The sequence below is a fragment of the Meriones unguiculatus genome, chromosome 11, assembly GCF_030254825.1.
Source record: "Meriones unguiculatus strain TT.TT164.6M chromosome 11, Bangor_MerUng_6.1, whole genome shotgun sequence".
NCBI classification, from domain to species: Eukaryota; Metazoa; Chordata; class Mammalia; order Rodentia; family Muridae; genus Meriones; species Meriones unguiculatus.
The window spans coordinates 91245388-91263908 of NC_083359.1; the positions used below are offsets into that span (position 1 = coordinate 91245388).

Sequence of the window (18521 nt, forward strand, 5' to 3'; positions counted from 1 at the left end):
ATGTGGAGGCTGGGAATAGAACCTTGGTCTTCTGGAAGAAGGGGCAGTTCTCTTAACCTGTGAGCCACCTCTCCAGCCTAAGACTGCTCTGAAGCTTAAACGAACAATGCTCATAAAGCCTTAGCACAATATCTGGCAGAACGTACGTCTTCAATGAGCATCAGCTGTTCCCAGTAACTGAACCAAGGGAGGACCCTCTTCCAGTGTTTGCACAGATCGTGTCGCAAGTATGATGCAATGAAATAGGCCACATATTTGTGATAAGCAAAACACTGAGTCCGAATCTCTATCCAGAGAGAAATTGCAGGGTTACACCACAAGAGGCCTCTACTTACAGCACCATGTATTGTGCAACCAAGTGTCATTTGTGGTTGTCCTCTGGGATTCAAAGACTGGCTTGACCCACATCCCACATTGTGTACGAAGTCCCAGGGGGACAATCCTGGATGCATTTGATGGTGATAGTAGGTGCAGAGGAGGAAACTGTTTTGTTTCTTCTGGCTCTTCGCCATATGGCTTGTCTTGCTGAACTGTCATCTTGCTTTCTTCATTAATTGTGCCACATTAAACCTGCCCTCCCTCCCTCCCTCCCTCCCTCCCTCCCTCCCTCCCTCCCTCCCTCCCTCCCTCCCTCCCCTCCCTCCTTCCCTCCCCAGAAGTGGTAGAAAGCCACACATCTGCTTTGATTGGAGAGTTTAGAAAAGGAAGAGGACCAAGGTTTCATCACAGCTTATCCAAGTCCTACGGCTCTTCTGCCCCCAGAGCTCCTTCTGAGGTCCTTTCTAGAGGACCCCTCTCCTGCCATGTCTGCTCTTGATTCTTTTCTGCTGTTCATTTCTTTCCTCTTTGCTAACCTTCCCTGCAGAAAGGCTCTGAGACGTCATCCTAGATGAGATGCACCTTTCTAAAGTCTACTAAAGTATATTCTGAAGTGGTTGCTACTTGGTCTTTGCCATGGTTTGAACCCTGAACATCCTACAAAGGCCATGCGCCTACTACATGAAGGTGCAGTTACCAGCCTGTGGTGTTACCGGGAGTTGACAGAATCGTTGGGAGGCAGATCCTAGTAGGAGGAAGTTAGGTCACTGGGGGCATGCCCTTGAAGGGGATATTGCCGCTCAGTCCTCTGCTCAGTTTCTTATTGCTTTCAGGCTGCCACATGATAAACAGTTTCTTCTGTCATGGCTTCTACTACAAAGACAACAGCAAAAGGGCCAACTATGCACTGCATCACGAGCCAAAATACATCTTTCCCGAGTTATCTCAGGCACTTTATCACAGAAACACAAAGTTGACTGATGTAGCCTTTCAGAGAATCCTGGTGTTATAATTTTATATATCAGTGACTTTACACGAGTTCTTTCAGGGCAAGAACCTATGCAACCTCTTTGCCTCGGAATGTTAAAGAATATAGCAGCTAATGATCTGCATTGGCTCTCTTCTGGGAAGCTTGCCGCAGAGGGCTGAAATAAGATAATGAACTTGAAGTAGTCCGAGGCCCAGTAAATGCCTGCGTTAAACTGCTGTCAGTCTGCAGTGACTAGCTTCATTCACACCGACACTGACATCGCAAGCTGAGAAAGGGCTTTTGGGAAAGACTGGATGTGTACTTGAGCTAGCTTCCTGATGGCCCAGAAGGTTAGCGTATGGGTTTTAGATGATTCTCTTCCTTGATGTGATTGATGTGACTTCAAATGTCTGGACACAATAAAGGAATTTTTTTTACTTACCTATCCTGGTAGGACAGTAGAAACAAGCTTGGTGTTTCATCTAAACACCCACAAACCACAGAACCGCTCTAGGCTTCCGTTCCCATTACAAACCATTTAATATTGAAGATTCGCTTGTTTTTGTCTTTCTGCAGACAAACAAACCAAGTTTTAAAACTCTTTATTTGTATTTTAGAGAAAGAACAGGTATTGCATTATAAAGACTTGTTTGAAAGTATGAAATAGTCTGTTGCTATTATTTATTGTAAACGGACATAATTATTAAGGGGGAGAACAATACATCTTTTCTGCATTTCTTCCACACATGGTGAGACAGGTCTCATGCAGCCCCAGTTGATGCTGAACTCCTGATCTTTCCACCTCTGCCTCCCAAGTGCTAGGATTCTAAGCATACTCCGCCATCCTGGTTTATGTAGTGAAGGAGCCCATGGCTTTGGCATCCTAAGCAAGCACTCTTCCACTTGAGCTAATACCCAGTCCATCTTCCACACACTCTTAAATGAGCATGGATACTATACTACTGGCCTTCGCTGAACCTTATTATCATGATGAAGGAAAAACAACAAAACAAAATTAGTGTTTTGCCTATACATATGTGCACCACGTGTGTCTGGTACCTGAAGAGGCCTGGGAAAGGCAGAGGATCACTTGGAACTAAAATTAACTAAAAAAAAAACCAAACTAGAATCTCAAAGACAAGTAGAATTTTCTAGCTTTCATCATCCCCAGGATCCTGACAATTGCCCAGAAACTAGAGCCGACAATGAATTATGACAGTTCAGTCTTTACACACTCGTTGTGAATTCAATCTGCCGATTCAGTCTGGGATTAGCATACGGGGAAGCATGGCATACCTCGTTTTATTTAACTGCAGTCACCAGCTTGATGGAGGGCAAAAAGTACACCAGTGTGGCATTTGTTGACTTTCACAAATGACTTATTGACTCCTTAGTTCTTAAGCCCAATAGAATTCAGTCTTTTCATGCACTAATCTGTAATGCTTAAAGTTAGCCAAACACGAAGGTCATTTTGTGACACTAGCTAGCCATGATATGACTCAATAAATTTCCTAATCACACAGACTTATCATTGTTTTTTTCTCATAAATTCTATATGTACCTAACAGATATTAGAATTGCTTAAAGTTCTAGTAATATTCAAAATAAACTGTTTTAAGCTTAGTTATTAAAAATATAAGCTAACAGAATACTAAGAGAATTTCCTTAGGCAGGAGAAAACTGTATTTCTTCTGTATGTGCATAGTTCCTCTTGGACTCTGGTAATATCTCCCTAGGTAGTCCGGTAGTTACTTAAAAATCACCTACAATTCCAATAGTGGGCACTGGGGAGGAATGTCTCCCTCCAAGTGTTATTAGGGTGGGAATGACAATGTCTCAAGTCATCATCTTCCTTCTAGGCTTTACTTTTGTTCTTTTGGTTAAAAATATGACTGGTGTTCATACTAGCAGCAAAGAAATCACTGCTTATATAAATGAAAACGATTCTTTCAACAACTGATGAAAGGACTTGTGGGTGGAGAATATGGGGCTATGGGGGTCTGTAGGCAGCAATCAACTGTGATCAAGTCTGGCCAATATGCACCGATGCTACAGTGTGAGAATGTCTCACTCGGAAGTTCAGGCCTGTTCGCCTGCTGAAGGAAGCAGTCGGCCCCTCAGGCTGTCCCAGGTAGGCACTTCCATGTGTTCATGGAGAGGGGGGCCACGGGGTCAGACTCTGGCTCTTTAGGTTAAGGAAGTACAAGAGGCTGCTTCTAATGCGCTATGAAAGCAGAAGCTGGACCGCAAGTTTTCGATGTGGGAGGAAGTCAAACATGAGTCCCAGTTTTGTTCTTGTGGTACATTTCTGTCATGTTTCATAGTGAAACGGCAAGACCAAAACACAGTCTTACAGTTGTGAAACTGTGGGAGTGCTCCCAGGTCAAATGTTCTCGTCACAGCAGCCATGACTAACAGCATCTTGCTCCTCTAATTACTGGGGAATGTTCACCCAGCATGGAGATTAGGGCCAACAAGACTGAACCACGACAGAGTTTTTTAAACATGAGAGAAAACCTGCTTCTTTTGTTTTTAAGTAACAGTTATTGGGAAAACTCAGGAATGACTCATGTAATGTTGCTTTCAGCCCAGCATCTACTTCTTGCTAGCAAGAAACGCAAAATGGGGCCAGCTTTGTGCTGCTGACATTTGTCTCACAAATATCCCTTCTCATCACCTCCTAACTTGGGAGCAGATTTACATTACATTCTAAGGAAGCTGTCTTGAGAGTCAACCGCAGAGAGAAGCAGTTCTGACTCGGGAAAACAGGAGCAAGCATCTAGCTCCTTCCCCTGAATTTAAAGACTTGCAAACACACGAAAGGCCACACTGTCAGTCTCCACCAATGCCTCCCAACGTTACAGTAGCATCAGCCCAGGGCACAAGATCACCTAGTATCACGTGAAGTGACTGCCTCTTGGAATTACAGATTTGTTTCTATTTTTTTTATGTGTGTATTAGTGTTTTGCCTATACATATGTGCACCACGTGTGTCTGGTACCTGAAGAGGCCTGGGAAAGGCAGAGGATCACTTGGAACTAAAATTACATATGATTGTGAGCTGGGAACTGAAACTGGTTCTTCTGGAAGAGCAGTGAGTGCTGTTAACTGCAGGGCCATTTCTCTAGCTCAAATTTATTTAAATTTTTTAAATAATCTTGGAAAATCACACTTCAAGACTTAATAAATTAAAAAATATATATATTATATGTACATGCATATACATTTCCAGGCTATCACCCCCAAAAGGGCAATCTCAAATAAAAAACACAAAACCTGAATGTCTTTTTAATTTGCTCCAGCACTGCAGCTTTCCCTTTCCAACGGGCCCTGTGCTAGCAGGCAAACATTACGATAACAACTACTGTGCCCAGGGATCATAGCTCTTTCACCAATTTAAACAGGGGGAAACTTCTTTAGATCTGTCCACTGTCTTTCCCTTGTTTCCTGAAACTCTACCGTGAAGATGACCCATTCCTCATCTCGTAAGATGGACTTATGAATGGCAGTGACAAGACCTGAAGGGACAGTGAAGGCAGAGAAAACGAGCCTCCAGACCACTTTAGAACGGCCCTTTGCAGCTCCTAGGCTCCCCTCACCCACTTGTGCTGTGGTCACCTTAACTTCTCCCTGCTCTTTGGCTGCGCCTCCCCTTCATCACCTCCACTGTTACACGTAGGGGAGGATCAGCCTTAGCAGAGGTGGCATGACTTAGGTCTTTGGTCTGAGGAACAGGTGGAATGAACACAACAGAGCCATGATGTAGAAGACAAGAGGCCCTGGGATGGCTTCTTATATGGTGCACTGAGAGCGAGAGGTATGTGGAGTCCCTGCAGACATTACTCCTGTCTTCCAGCAGAGGAGCAGCAGGAATGAGCGGCGGCCACGGCCTCTAGCCACAGCCACAGTTGAGCTACTTCACAGGCAGAGAGGACAGGGTCACAGGGTAGCCCACCTCCCCCACGAATGGCTACTCATAAAGGTACTTCATGCATTTACTATCTTCTCCTTGGCACCCATTAGAAGGCTGATCCCTAGGCAAACAGGTCTTGTCCGAAAACCACCCAAGAGCCAATTTGGATGAACTGTGGCACTGAATTCCAGCCGTTTGCTCCATGGCAACTCCACTTCCAGGGTAATACAGAAGCGCTTCCCCAGAAGCATCTAAGTAGCTTGGGAGACAGCAGCAATGTTCAGCAAACAGTTGTTGGTGAGGAGACAGGCGTAATGGGGCCACAGACAGAAAATGACCTGTGTGCAACCCCCGAGAGCTGTCTCTCTTTACTTGAAGAAGGAGAAGAGGACTTGCTGAACGGGATCACCTGACAAAGGCAAGCCAGCTAGGGAGAGCCCATCAAAACCTTCTGGAGTTTTAGGAAGGAAGGCAGTGCGTGGGGAATGGCATGAGTCCCAACACCCATTTTGGTGACTTTACCCATGCACAATGCACAGTGCAGTATAAATTCAGCTGCTTGCTATGGTGAAAGAAGCAGGCAAAATACAATAAAATATATGTAGACATAACTTTTGCTTTTTGTTTGTTTTTATTTTACTTATTTATTTTTTGAGGTGGTTTCCTTATATAGCTTTGCCTGTCCCGTCCTGGAACTCAATATGCTGATCTGTAGAACAGGCTAATCTAAATCAAAGCCTACCCTGTCTTCCAAGAGGTACTAGGAATAAGGGCATGTGCCCAGCCATAGCTTTTTCAATTAATTAATTAATTTTTTAGCCCCACTATGGAACAACAAAAAAAGATAATTTCTTTATCAACTTTCCATTGCAGAAACTGAAAGTTTTTGCCATAATGCGGTGCAGCCTCTCAGTGAAAACCATGCTTGCTCTGTGCATTGTCAGCCCTAAAGGGGACACTCTAGTTTGGCTTAAATCTGGTCACTTCCAAGTTCCTTTGCCGAGTCTGGTTTCACAGGAGTGTGTCCTGGGCTGAGGATTCACAATGACAGGGAAGCATTTGTCCTGAGGTCCTTAAGGATCTGCAGTGATTAGCAGAGTTCCAAGAGTGAACGGTAGCTCTAAATTCACACAAAAGCCATATGAACTCCCAAGGTGTAAGCACATGTGTAAAGGGAGATCCCTCCTCTCCCAGCATTCCGCCACTGGCCTTCCCTTTCCTTCACTCCAGCATGTGGCTCACTCTCTGACCCCACAGCAGTTATATTTGTTCAGGGCTGAACCACGAGTCAGAAGTAAAAATAAACTTTACCAACTGGGGATAATCTCTTCACCCAAACTCCAAACTGTTTTGACTCTGAGGATGCTTCTGGCTGTTCAGATTTGTGAAATGTGTTTTCTCAAATATAATTTTCAGAATGGATTTGAATCAAAGGAGAGAGAAAGCCAACCGGTGGAAACCACACGAGCATGTGTTCTAAAGCTTAAATAAAAATTGCTTGACTATGCCAGGAAGTGTAGTGGACAAACGAGGAAGTGGGTCTGATCTGAAGGAAGATGCCTATGAACAAAATACACACAGCAGAAAAGCAGTGAAGAAAGATATAACAGAACAACCAACATCAGGCAGCACCAGGCAGCACTGCCATGAGGGAACCTCTCTCCCAGTGTTCCGCGCAGTGGAGGGATGGTGAAAAGCAGAGCGGCTGCTTGTCTTTCCCTTGAGTTGAGTGTGAGGCAGTTCGCCGCTCGCTGCAGAGGCAGCTAACGGCGCTGCTCACCGGTTCCTCAGCGAGGTAAGGCCCACATTTCGCTCTCCGGTGCAGCCCAGGGCCTACTGCAACGACTCAGGGATGGCGCTCACCACATGCGTCGTCTCTGTGGCTGCTGGAGGGGAACCAAAGAAGGTGTTGGTTTGGTTCCTCTGATGATCGCGCAGGTAAGGAGGAACTGAGGAGCTTTTGATGTGCAGGATCCTGGTGTCCATCACCTGACAGTCAATCTGCATCATCACCTCATAATCCTGCCCATTGATCACGTTATCTGCAGAGAAGAGACAGGATTCAATAGGGAGAGCTTTCAGGGTGAACTGTCACTCTACTTTCAAGGGGGGAGAGTAGTTTTATCAGCCTTTAGGCCTAGGTGTCAGTATGTCCTGTCCTTTCCTCAATTCTAGTGCTCCAAGGGTCTTCACTGGTTCAGTAAGGGCTGTATCCTCTCCTCCACTGTGGAGACTGACACAAGACATCTGAAGAGGACAGAGAAAACACATCATCCCAAGAAGGAAGAAATACTAAGGCCTTATAACCTTCCATTTCATTGTATTCGTTTTTGAAAACTGTTTGCACTTTTGTACTTTACTTGTTCACTTGTGATTTAACTTATATCTCCCTGGAAAGGCTGATGGACTATTTACTCCACAATATTTTCTCTACTGTATCTCAGCCTCATTGTTTGTTTCTCATTCTTACTTTACTCCTCCTTTCCTCTCCACCCCATTCCCTCTGCATTTTACTACTTACATACTCATACCCTCAAGTTCAAAACACCCTACACTACATGTCCTCCAAAAGGCACCCTAGTACTATTGCTCCTAAATCGTACTGGCGACATAAGAGGTGTATACAGTGAGCATGACCTAAACATCCACGAATACTGAGATGTCTTCAGAAAACCAAACCTAGGAACCTGTGGGCAGAAGGAAGTGAGTTAAAGCCTAAGGCCAGAGTAAATTTGATTTACTCAATAAAACTGTAGCAGAAAATATCCTAAGTCCAGAGAAGGAAATGGACATGCAAATACACGAACCACTTCACGCCCCAAAGAGATATGACTAGAGAACTTTTCATGGCATATCAGAGTTAAGAGAAGATGTTGTCTTAGTTTTTTTCTGTTGCTGTGATGAAATATCTTGGCAAAGAAAACCAAAGAGAGTTTACTTTGGCTCAGAGTTCAAGGTACAGTCCACCATGGAGAAAAAGTCAAGATGGTAGAAGCTTGAAGTAGCTGCCTGTGCCACATTGACAGGTAAGAACCAGACAGGGATGAATGCTCAGCTCCTGCTCTCCATTTTCACAGTTCAGGATCCCTGCCAGGGAACAGCTCCACTCACCAGGGGGAATGTGTCATCCCACCTTTGTTAAAGCAATCGGGAAACCTTCCATAGGCATGCCCAAAGGCCCATCTTCCAGGTTATGCTAGATTCTGTCAAGCTGACAACTAATACTAACCCCAACGAATGTTAAAAGTATAAAGCTAAGAAACATATTAGAAGCTATGAGGGATAAATGTTGATCCATATATAAATGAAAACATATTAAAATAACATTAGATTTCTTGTTAGCAACTCTAAAAGCAAAGAAAGCATTGAATGATATACTTCAAGCCCTAAACATAAATAACTGCCAAGAAAGAACACTATACTTAATAAGTTATTTCTTGGCATTTCAGGATAAGCACATACTAATGCAATTCATAACGACTAACTCAGCACTGCAGAAACCACTTAAAGGAATACTATATACAGAGGAAGAAGACAATACTGTTATCTATGAGAGCAAGGGAGAGCTAAGTAGCAACTTATTATGCATAACAGAGGAAACCAGCAAACTCTTAATACTAACATGAGAAAGAAAATACCAATAATTCAAACAACCAAAACAACCACCAAAACAGCCATTGGAAATTGCAAGCCCCTCTCAATAATAACCTAAAAGCAATAACCTCAACTGACTATTGAAAAAAATACAGGTTGATTGGATTAAAAAACACATTTGTCAAAGGATGGAATCAGCCTTCCCAGCAAATGTCAATAGTCTGGTAGAGCTAATAAAATAGACTTCAGGCAAAACCTAATCAGAAGACTAAGCCCAGGACATACGAACAAAGGGAATACACTGAAGATCACATATCAGGATAAAGGTGATTTCAGTTCAGGGACAAAAGGCTGGTTCAACATATGCAAATCAGTAAATGTAACACAACATATAAATAGACTTAAAGACAGAAATGAATTAAATCATCTCTATACACTCAGAAAAGGTATCTGACAAAGTTCTCCATGCCTTCATGATAAAAGTCTTGAAGAAACTCGGAGCAGAAGGAACATATCATACAGCAAGCCTACAGCCAACATCACATTACATGCGGATAAAAGCATTTCCTGTAAAATCAGGAATGGTACACAGTGCCTTCTTTTTCCACTCAGTCAACAGAACGCTTAAAGTCTTAGCTAGAACAAAAGAGAAGAAATAAAAGGTATATAAAGAGCAAAATGTGAAGACAATTGACTATTTTCAGGTGATACCATTCTGTATATAAAAGAACCTATGGGTTTTACTTTTTATGGTACAGTGAAGCCTGACAAGACTCTGACGTCTGTGTTTTCAGTAAAGTGGCAGGATTCAAAACCAACATGCTAAAATCACTAGTTTTCCTACATACCAATAATGAGTTTGCCAAGAAAAAAAATTAAGAACAATTATTCCACTCAAAACTGCCTCAATAACAATAACAAGAAAACCCCCAAGACTACGGCAAACCAAGGAGGTAAAAGCACCTTAAGGCACTAAAGAAAGAAATTAAAGAAGATATGAGATAAAAGAAAGGTTTTCTATATTCATGGATTAGCAAAATTGTTGGTATAATGTTCTATTGGAATGTATACAATACACCCTTGTTCATTCAAATGCTGATTTCTCTCCCCCACTATCTAGTTTCAGTTTGGACATGGAGCATCACCTGTCTCAAGTCTGTGTAAACATGCCACCATTTGTTCTCTATATTGTCAATTAAAACAACCAGCCACAATGCAGAGCAATGGAGAGGATAGGGTGAGACATCCTGGTCTAGAGTGGAAGGAAGAGGAAGGAGGCAGGAGGAGAGAAGAATCTGCAGGAGAGGTCTTAGAACTACGTGGAGAAATGAACCGGACCTAAGCTATGACTAAAAGCAAGTACAATGGGTGAATCTGAATGATAGGAAACTATGTGGGCTTGGAGGTTTAGGATGGAGTAACTATTGCCAAGCACTGTGCTCTAGGTTAATTAAATTAATCCTAGTCTCTGTGTGGTGATTTGGTTATACAGCTGTTTAGGAATAAGGGCTGCTTAACTAAAAGATATATCAACAGTAAGTATTAATAATCCACAACACAGAATATTATAATGTATGTGGGTGTTTTGTCTGCATGTACATCTGCACTCCAGAAAGGGGCATCACATCCCATGGGAATTGTGAGCCACCATGTGGGTCCTGGGAATTGAACTTACGACTTCTGGAAGAGAAGCCAGTGCTCTTAACTGCTGAGCCATCTCTCTAGCCTCAGCAGTGCAGTTTCTAAGCCATTAGATTACCCTAGCTGTGAACTTAACAGTGAGGTCAGAGATGAAACCATGGACATCTAAAAGGTGTGTACTTCCTCTCGGTCACTGGAGCACTACTACGGTGGGGCAACACACATTCCAGAGTTCCTGTCCATGCCAAGGAGACAAGTGCAATTCTGTGTGCTCAGTTCTCTCAGACAGTGGTATCCAGCAGAAGGAACACAGACACCATGCAGAATCCTGCAAGCACAAGCAAACACACACACACACACACACACACACACACACACACACACAGACCACACACACCACACACACACCAGAAGAGGCTGGGAGCCCCTGGAGCTGGGGTCAGGCCATTGTGAGCCACTTGACCTGGGTGCTGGAAACCAAACTCCAGTCCTCTGGAAAAGCAACAAGTTCTCTGAGGCACTGAGTCACCTCTGCAGCGTCTATTATCATAAATTTTAAATATGCAGATACTCCCTCTTTGCTTCTTAGGAGGATTAAAGCTTTTTACTTTGGAGACAGGGCCAAATTACTCCCTTATTTGTAATCCTGGGTGGTCATTTTCCAACTTGTAGTAAATGAAATAACGAGAGAATTATAAACAGATAATATTTCTCATGCCTAGCTGAATAATCACGGCGCTCTCGCAGAGACGCTGAGGACTTGGAAGACTGTTCAGCAGTCAACGTGGCATCTGCTTCTGCGTTCTCAGCTGGGAATCTGGAGCTGTGTTGGGGAGGACCTGGTCTTAGCTACTTTCCAATTAATATGCAGAGCCAAATGGTAACTTTTAAGTCTCAATACTTTTTGGTGACAAGGAACTCAGATTAAAAGTAAAATTCTTCCTGTCCCATTACCCTTTCTTTGAACTTTTGCACAAGACAAGTCAAACATTTTGGAAGAAAATCCAAAGTTTGACATTTGATCTTCAGATTCCACTGTTTGGGGAAAGTGAGCCATGAAGCTTGTCATGAAGGAAGGTGGGAAAGCTGGAGACATCTAGTCTGGAGGGTTTTCAAAGGGGTCTAATCCGCACACTTCAGGGAGTCTATATGGTCTCTGAAACCATATGAGAAGCTTTGTTTATATGTTTCAGAAAACAGAACCTACTGGATTTTTTTGTTTGTTTTTCTGGGACAGGGTTTCTCTGTATAATCTTGGCTGTCCTGAACTCTCTTTTTAGATAAGGCTGGCTTCAAACTCACAGAGATCTGCTTGCCTCTGCCTCCCAAGTGCTGGGATAAAAGGCATGTGCCACCATCCCCAGCTGCCTACCAGATTCTTAATGGGGTAAAAAAGAAAACATGAGGTAAATCTATTAATTTTATAGTATATGATACAATGCTATGGTAACCCCAAGGGAGTATCCCCGTGCTCTGACCTCAGTCATCTGTCCCGGTGCTCATAACACTCGCAATGGTGATAATGCTCCCTTAAAACTCCTTTAAGTGTCTTCACTTACAAGTAAAGCTAATCTTCTTTCCCGCTTCACCAGAGATGAAGAGCAGCTGGCTGCGCAGACTAACCTCTTCTTGAAGGCGACTGCTATAGCAGCCTAAGTCATGCCTCCACATAATGGCTTTCAAATTATTTATCTTTATACAACTAAATTTGGATGTCTAGGAGGTAGCCAGTGTTTCTCGCTGAACTGTTTTCCAGAAGTAGAAGATGGAAGACATTCTGCTAATGTCTTTGGAATCATTTCATCTAGAACATGTGACCAAGTTCAGATTTCAAGGTACCATACCAGTCATTTCCTTTTGGAATCACAGTCCCTCTGTGCTTCTCTCTGTGTATGAACGCACACACACACATGCGCTATAGTACAGAAGCCCAAATAATGGAAAACACATGTTAGAGACATGACATACATATTACTAATTTTTACTGTTTTTTTTTTTTTTTAGATTAACTCAGAATCCAGGTGACATTTACGATCAGGACTGCACTCTCTAACATAGTTTAAACCACCTGCAGAAGACATTAGGTAAACATGCCTGCTGCAGCTTATACTGAAAACTAGAGTTCTTGAATGCCTTAAATATCAAGAAGAGAGGAAAGACCTAGAAACATAAGCTCGGATGCTCCAAAGGAAAACTAAAAGTGCCACAGGGTTCTAAACCTAGGAGCTCTTAGCTATGGCTGAAATGGTATTGTTATTTTAAGCCTAATCAGGACACTCAGGGTGGCATTGGAGTAGGTGGCTTTAAAATATATTCTGTTCTTCTCTCCCTCCTCCTGATGGTGACAAGTGCTGGGCCACAGTACCAGCAGCAAGGCTCAAGGACCATACCAGATCTAGACAGAAAGTGAACGTAGTGGAATTGACCAAGCCCTTACGCAAGACATGCTGGATCCATTTTTTTTTTTTTTTTCTGCAATTCTGGGACTGAATGCAGGGATTCTACCACTGAGCTATGCTGCCAATAGGAGTCACAATGTTCCCAACATCTGAAAGCAATGATGTGCCGATTGGAGGCTCCAACATCTCCAAAAATTAGAGAATACAGCAGCATTGGTTTGCTCCGGGAGATCTTATAAAAGGCTTCTTTGTGGGTTTCACATAACCCAATCGGACAGTAGGTGAGGTGGTCTCACCATTACCGGTGTTTGAACTGCTGTAACTTAAGGAAGACAGATTGAGAAACAGGCTCATGGTAACTCTTTGTAAAGTAGGGCTGGGCTTGAGCTCAAGGTAATTCTCCCGCTTTACCATTTCCAATACTGAGATTCCAGGTGTGAGTCACCACGGCTGGCTTCAGGGTAGCCTGATCTTGCCTAAGTCTCAATGGCGAGGGACTGCAGGCATCTGTTTACACACTGGGCAGCAGGCAGCAGGAGCTTTACCACTCACTGCAAGGACGGTAGAGGAGGCTCCTGCTTCTCCTTTAAGACTTTGAGCTCCATTACCAGGTGAGCACCTCTGGGAAGGACAGCACCCCCAACTGACGCTAACAATTTGTCACTCAGTGGTGATAATATTATCAAAGCAGGCCCTTAGAGAGGGTCTGAACACTGGAGCTAGTTTAGAAGGGCAGGAGAAAAAGGGTCCTTAGAAATAGGGTTAGAATATGAGTGGCAGAAACACAGGCACACACGTTAAAGACGATGTCTCCACTGTCCATGTGGAAGGCTCTGCTACGAGAATGAATTTCCTCATGACAGAGAGCATGGTAAACAGAAGGTTAAAGAATTAAGAATGAACTTCTGTAAAAAGACCCCCAAGCCTTTCCCCCTCCAAATGTATACTTAATTTAAAGAGAGAGAGAGAGAGGGAGGGAGGGAGGGAGAGGGAATCAGTCAATCAATCAATCAATCTGGGGAAACAGAACACAAAAGAGGCCACACTAAGGGAAGAGTGAAGTGTTCTGGGTTTATGCTTCTACCAACAGGTATGTTGAAATGACAACATTTTATAAAATATCCATCTTGTGTGCTGGGCCTTTTGAAGCACAGAGAATGAGACGGAACACTGATCCAAGTCTGGTAAAATGCATAAACCGAGTATTTTACATTTAAAATCCATCAGGCAAGTAAAAAGGAAAAGAGATGAAAGGCAGCAAGCACAGGCCCTGGAATGTGTTTCTGAATGCTCAGAAGGGTCCGGGAAGCCAGGAAAGGTGTCTGAACATTGAGGGTGGAAAAAATCCAGGCAATGTGGAATTCTGAGTAGCTTGTAAACACACAATAACTGAATTAAGCACAGTGTGCCAAAGGGCTATTTGTTGTGAGATGACTAACACAAAAACAGAACCTTGACCATAAACAGAACTAAATATCCAAAATTTACACAAAGTTTAATTTTTAAAAGTAACAAAACTTGACTAGTGTGTGTGTGTGTGTATGTGTGTGTGTGTGTGTGTGTATGGTAGATTTTGAAAATGTTTATTTGCTTGTTATTTCTGTGTGTGGGTGTTTACCTGTATGTCTGTGCAGCACAGACATACAGTGCCTGGTGACTGCAGAGAGCAGAAGAGGGTATCTGGTCTCCTGGAGTTAGAGTTATGGATGGTTTGGGGCTGCCAATGCAGGTGCTAGGAAATGAACTTAATTCCTGTGCAAGGGTAACCAGTGCCCCAAACTGCTAAGCACCTCTCTAGAGCCAAAGACAGATTTTCACCTAGAGTCAGGCACCAATCCTAATGGAGGGGTCTGCTCTGTGCAAATCTGGTTGGTGCCATGCTATGCTGCTGATAGCTGCACCTGAATCTGGGGATACAAGAGCAACCTCAATGAAAAAACAAAACAAAAAACAAAACAAAACAAAACAAAACAAAACAAAACAGGAAAACACAAAAGCCAGGAGCACAGTGAATAAAGAAGAGAGGCGTGCTATAATAGCATCTGTCTGTGGCGACTCTTCACTTCCATAAGCTAACCCCACTATGCCAGCATCTCTAGTTGTCACACATGTCCTGGTGTGGGACACTTCAACATACCACACATTGCTCGTGCTCTCATTTCTGCTTCCGGGGAAACCCTTTCCTGTTATTTTTGATCCACTCAGATTCTCTACCTAGTTCAACTCTAATAATCCTTTAAGGCCTACTTTGAGTATCAACTTCTAAGAAACTCTCCTTGATAACTCCAATGCTGAGATTTACGCTTATAAGTCATGTATAAATGACCCATTTCATTAAATAATGTTAAGGTAATCACAGAAAAGGAAAAAGAAAAAAAGAAAAAAAAACAAATTAGGCTTCTTTAAGAAATGGCTGAAAAAAAACCGGGAGTGGGTGAAATTAAAGGGGATATGGGTGGTATCCCCCTCATCGGCTGGCAGGAGCACAGATCAAGTTACTGTTGTGCAGATGGTGACAGGAAGAGCACTTCCAACATGAAGTATTTGGAGACATAAGAACACATGAGGGACAAAGAGTTCTCAGCAACTGTCACAGAGGCCCTTTGCCAAGTGAAATTTAAAAGTTTCTCTGATGAGAAGATTTTAAGGTTGAGGATGCTCAAAAAGGCAGAGAAAAAAAAAATCACAGTCAGTTGTAACAAAACTAGAACTTGTTAAATAGTTCAAGTTTAATAGCCACTACACAATGGGGATCTTGGACAAGAAAGTTTTGTCCTGTTAGATTAGAAGTGACATCACAAAACACGTATGTGGACCTAAAATAGTGACTACAATAAAATCCACTGGATTCTCAAGGGATTCCTTTAGGGTCATGATATATGAATGGTATTACTAGGCATAAGCAAAACAAACAAACAAATAAAACCCCTTATTACTATATATGTCTAAGCCTCATTATTACATTTTAATATACAGATTTTCATATGGGCTATATTAAATGAAATTATATTAAATTTCTAGGAATATAACTATTAATAAATATCTGCTTAATAAATACTTCTATGTGCAAAACACTGATCACCTAATTTTTTCATTCTCATAACAAGCTCTTAAATCACTATAATTAGGATTATTGTTTTTTTTGTTTGTTTGTTTTGTTTTGTTTTCTGAGATAAAGCAACTAAAACACAGACATGAAGTGCCTCATCACTCAACTGGAAAGCGACAAAGTAGACCTTGACCCAGGCAGTGAGGTGAAAGAAGCCATTCTTAAAACTATTCTATCAGGTTAGCAATACTTTTTTTCCTGAAATTAGAAAAGTCAAGAATTATTTATCATTAAAAAAATCTAATCACTTTTGATATCAGAATCACCATCAGAGGATATCCTGCTTAAACTGCATGGTGGGTACCCAGAGCCAAAAGAGGACAGCTCCAAAATACCACCTCCCAAGAGCCCATGTCTCGCTCATGTGATTCTTCTAATTATCCCCGCTCCCCGACCCCCGCACTCTTGAGGAATACTCAATAAATTTAACTTTAAACAAACGGGAGACTAATGGGTAAATAATATGCCAATTCCATTCCTTATCATCTACTAACAGATATACTAATAATGTCCAGAGGCCCTTCACTATAAAACCCAGAGCCTCTGGGATCATGGTGATAGGCTCTTTCTTTCCCTTTCTTTCTTTCTTTCTTTCTCTTTCTTTCTTTCTTTCTTTCTTTCTTTCTTTCTTTCTTTCTTTCTCTCTCTCTCTCTTTCTCCCTTCTTTCTTTCTCTCTCTTTCTTTCTTCCTTCCTTCCTTCTCTTCTCTTCTCTTCTCTTCTCTTCTCTTCTCTTCTCTTCTCTCTCTTTCTATCTCACCATCCATCCATCCATCCACCCACCCACCCACCTATCCTTAAATCAGGGTCTTACTATGTAGCATTGGCTGGTCTAAAACTCAGTATTTAGATGAAGCTAACCTTGAAGTCATGGAGATCTGCCTGCCTTGGCCTCCTGAGTGCTGGCAGTAAAGGTGAACACCACCATGCCCAGCCTTCTTTACTTGCATTTAAAAATAAATAAATAAATAAATGGATGGGAATTGCATATTTTTCCAGAATGTTGAGATGGCCTGTACAATATTTCTGGCCATTATGATGGGAAGGCCCGGCTTCTACATTATCACTGACAAAGAATTCCAGAGAATATAGAGCCTTAAAAGAGAAACAGGTCTAGTAGGACCAATTATTCTCACTTTATAAAAAAAAATCCTGGCATATTTTTTATTCAAAAAACGGAACTGTAACATGTTTGGACTCCTTTGCTCCTCTGCTTCTTGAAGATCTGCTACATCATGAAATGACACAGTAAATACCTGTACTAGAGAGTTTATGACCAGACACCTCCTTCAGAGGAAAGGGCTGTCACTAATGGTATCCTTTCCTACGGGAAGGCAGCAGTAACTGGATCAGAGATTCAGAAAAAAATTTGACAAAAAGACAAAACCATACTAGACACCATCTTTATATTTGGAATCCATTTCAGTAGTGGCAAGCCTAGCTTTGGTGTGGTGTGCAAAGAGAAATGAACTCAATTACATGACCTGACCTTTATGAGAAGAAAATGAACACAGTGAAAGGAACTCTGACAACAGACGAATTTAGAAAGTCAGTGAGACTTCAAAGGCCGAGACTATCCTGGCAACATGTTGTCTGGAGATTGGTTAAGAGTACAGGTAAAGATAATGCAATGATTTGATCAGCCATGAAGGTGCAATATATATACATATATGCATACATATGACAGCGCTTACAAATGATTTGGAAAATCTCATTCAGAAGTAGAAACAACTTCGAACTGTCAACAGGTGAAAATGAATATGACATCACAATTTTACATAACCTCAAATTTTCTTAGAAACAGAAACACACACAAATCAGTTTATATAGCTGCAAAGACTACTATTTCTCACTCTTCTCTTTGTTTTCTAAGAAAAATGGTGTGTCTCTCCCTTCCATACCTGACTAGACATACAGCCTCCTGGAGTACACAGACAAATTTGGACAGTGGGAGCTGGCAAACTCCCGAGGTTTCTCAGAAACATCTGCTCAGTGGGCTTAACTTCAAAGGCAGCTCCTCGGAGGCCTCACACTGTGGGCTTCTGGGAACAGGTATTTTTGTCACTGCTGAATTCTCACTATACACAAACATTTTATCAACATTTATTGGGATACAGGAATGTGTAGACATAACCCCAAAGGAAGCTGACTTAAAGGGGTGGAAATTGAAATGAATACTCAGAGAAGTGTGCTAAAGCATAAATGAAAGCCACTTCAAGTTTATATCCTGGAGATTAAGTTTTTGTATACGTGTATATGGATATATTGTGTATGGGTTTATACATGTGTGCCAGCAGGTGAAGGTGCTCACGCATACGGAGACCAGGGGACAAACTCAGGTCTTATTCCTCAGGAACTACTACCTTCGTTTTGAGACAGGGTCTCCCACTGGCCTGGGGCTTGCCACGCAGGCTAGGCCAGCTGTCTAGTGAGCCTCAGGCATCCTGCTGTACCCATTTACCTGGGCAACAAGCACACAGCACCATGCTCAGCTTTTTCAAATGTGTGCTCTAAGGATGTGAGCTCCGTCTTCATATTGAATGAAAAGCATTTAACTAACGGAGCCATTTCCCAACCC

General features: G+C 42.3%; 1 protein-coding gene across 1 annotated transcript in view; it reads right to left on the reverse strand.

The window, feature by feature from the left end:
- Nucleotides 1–1874: 1874 nt before the first annotated feature.
- Nucleotides 1875–18521, reverse strand: part of Atf6 (activating transcription factor 6) — a 165636-nt gene continuing 148989 nt past the window's right edge. The window contains exon 16 of the mRNA XM_060364651.1: nt 1875–7243. Within this exon, the coding sequence (XP_060220634.1) occupies nt 7035–7243 (209 nt within the window). The 3' untranslated portion in view covers nt 1875–7034. The remainder of the gene's footprint in view (nt 7244–18521) is intronic.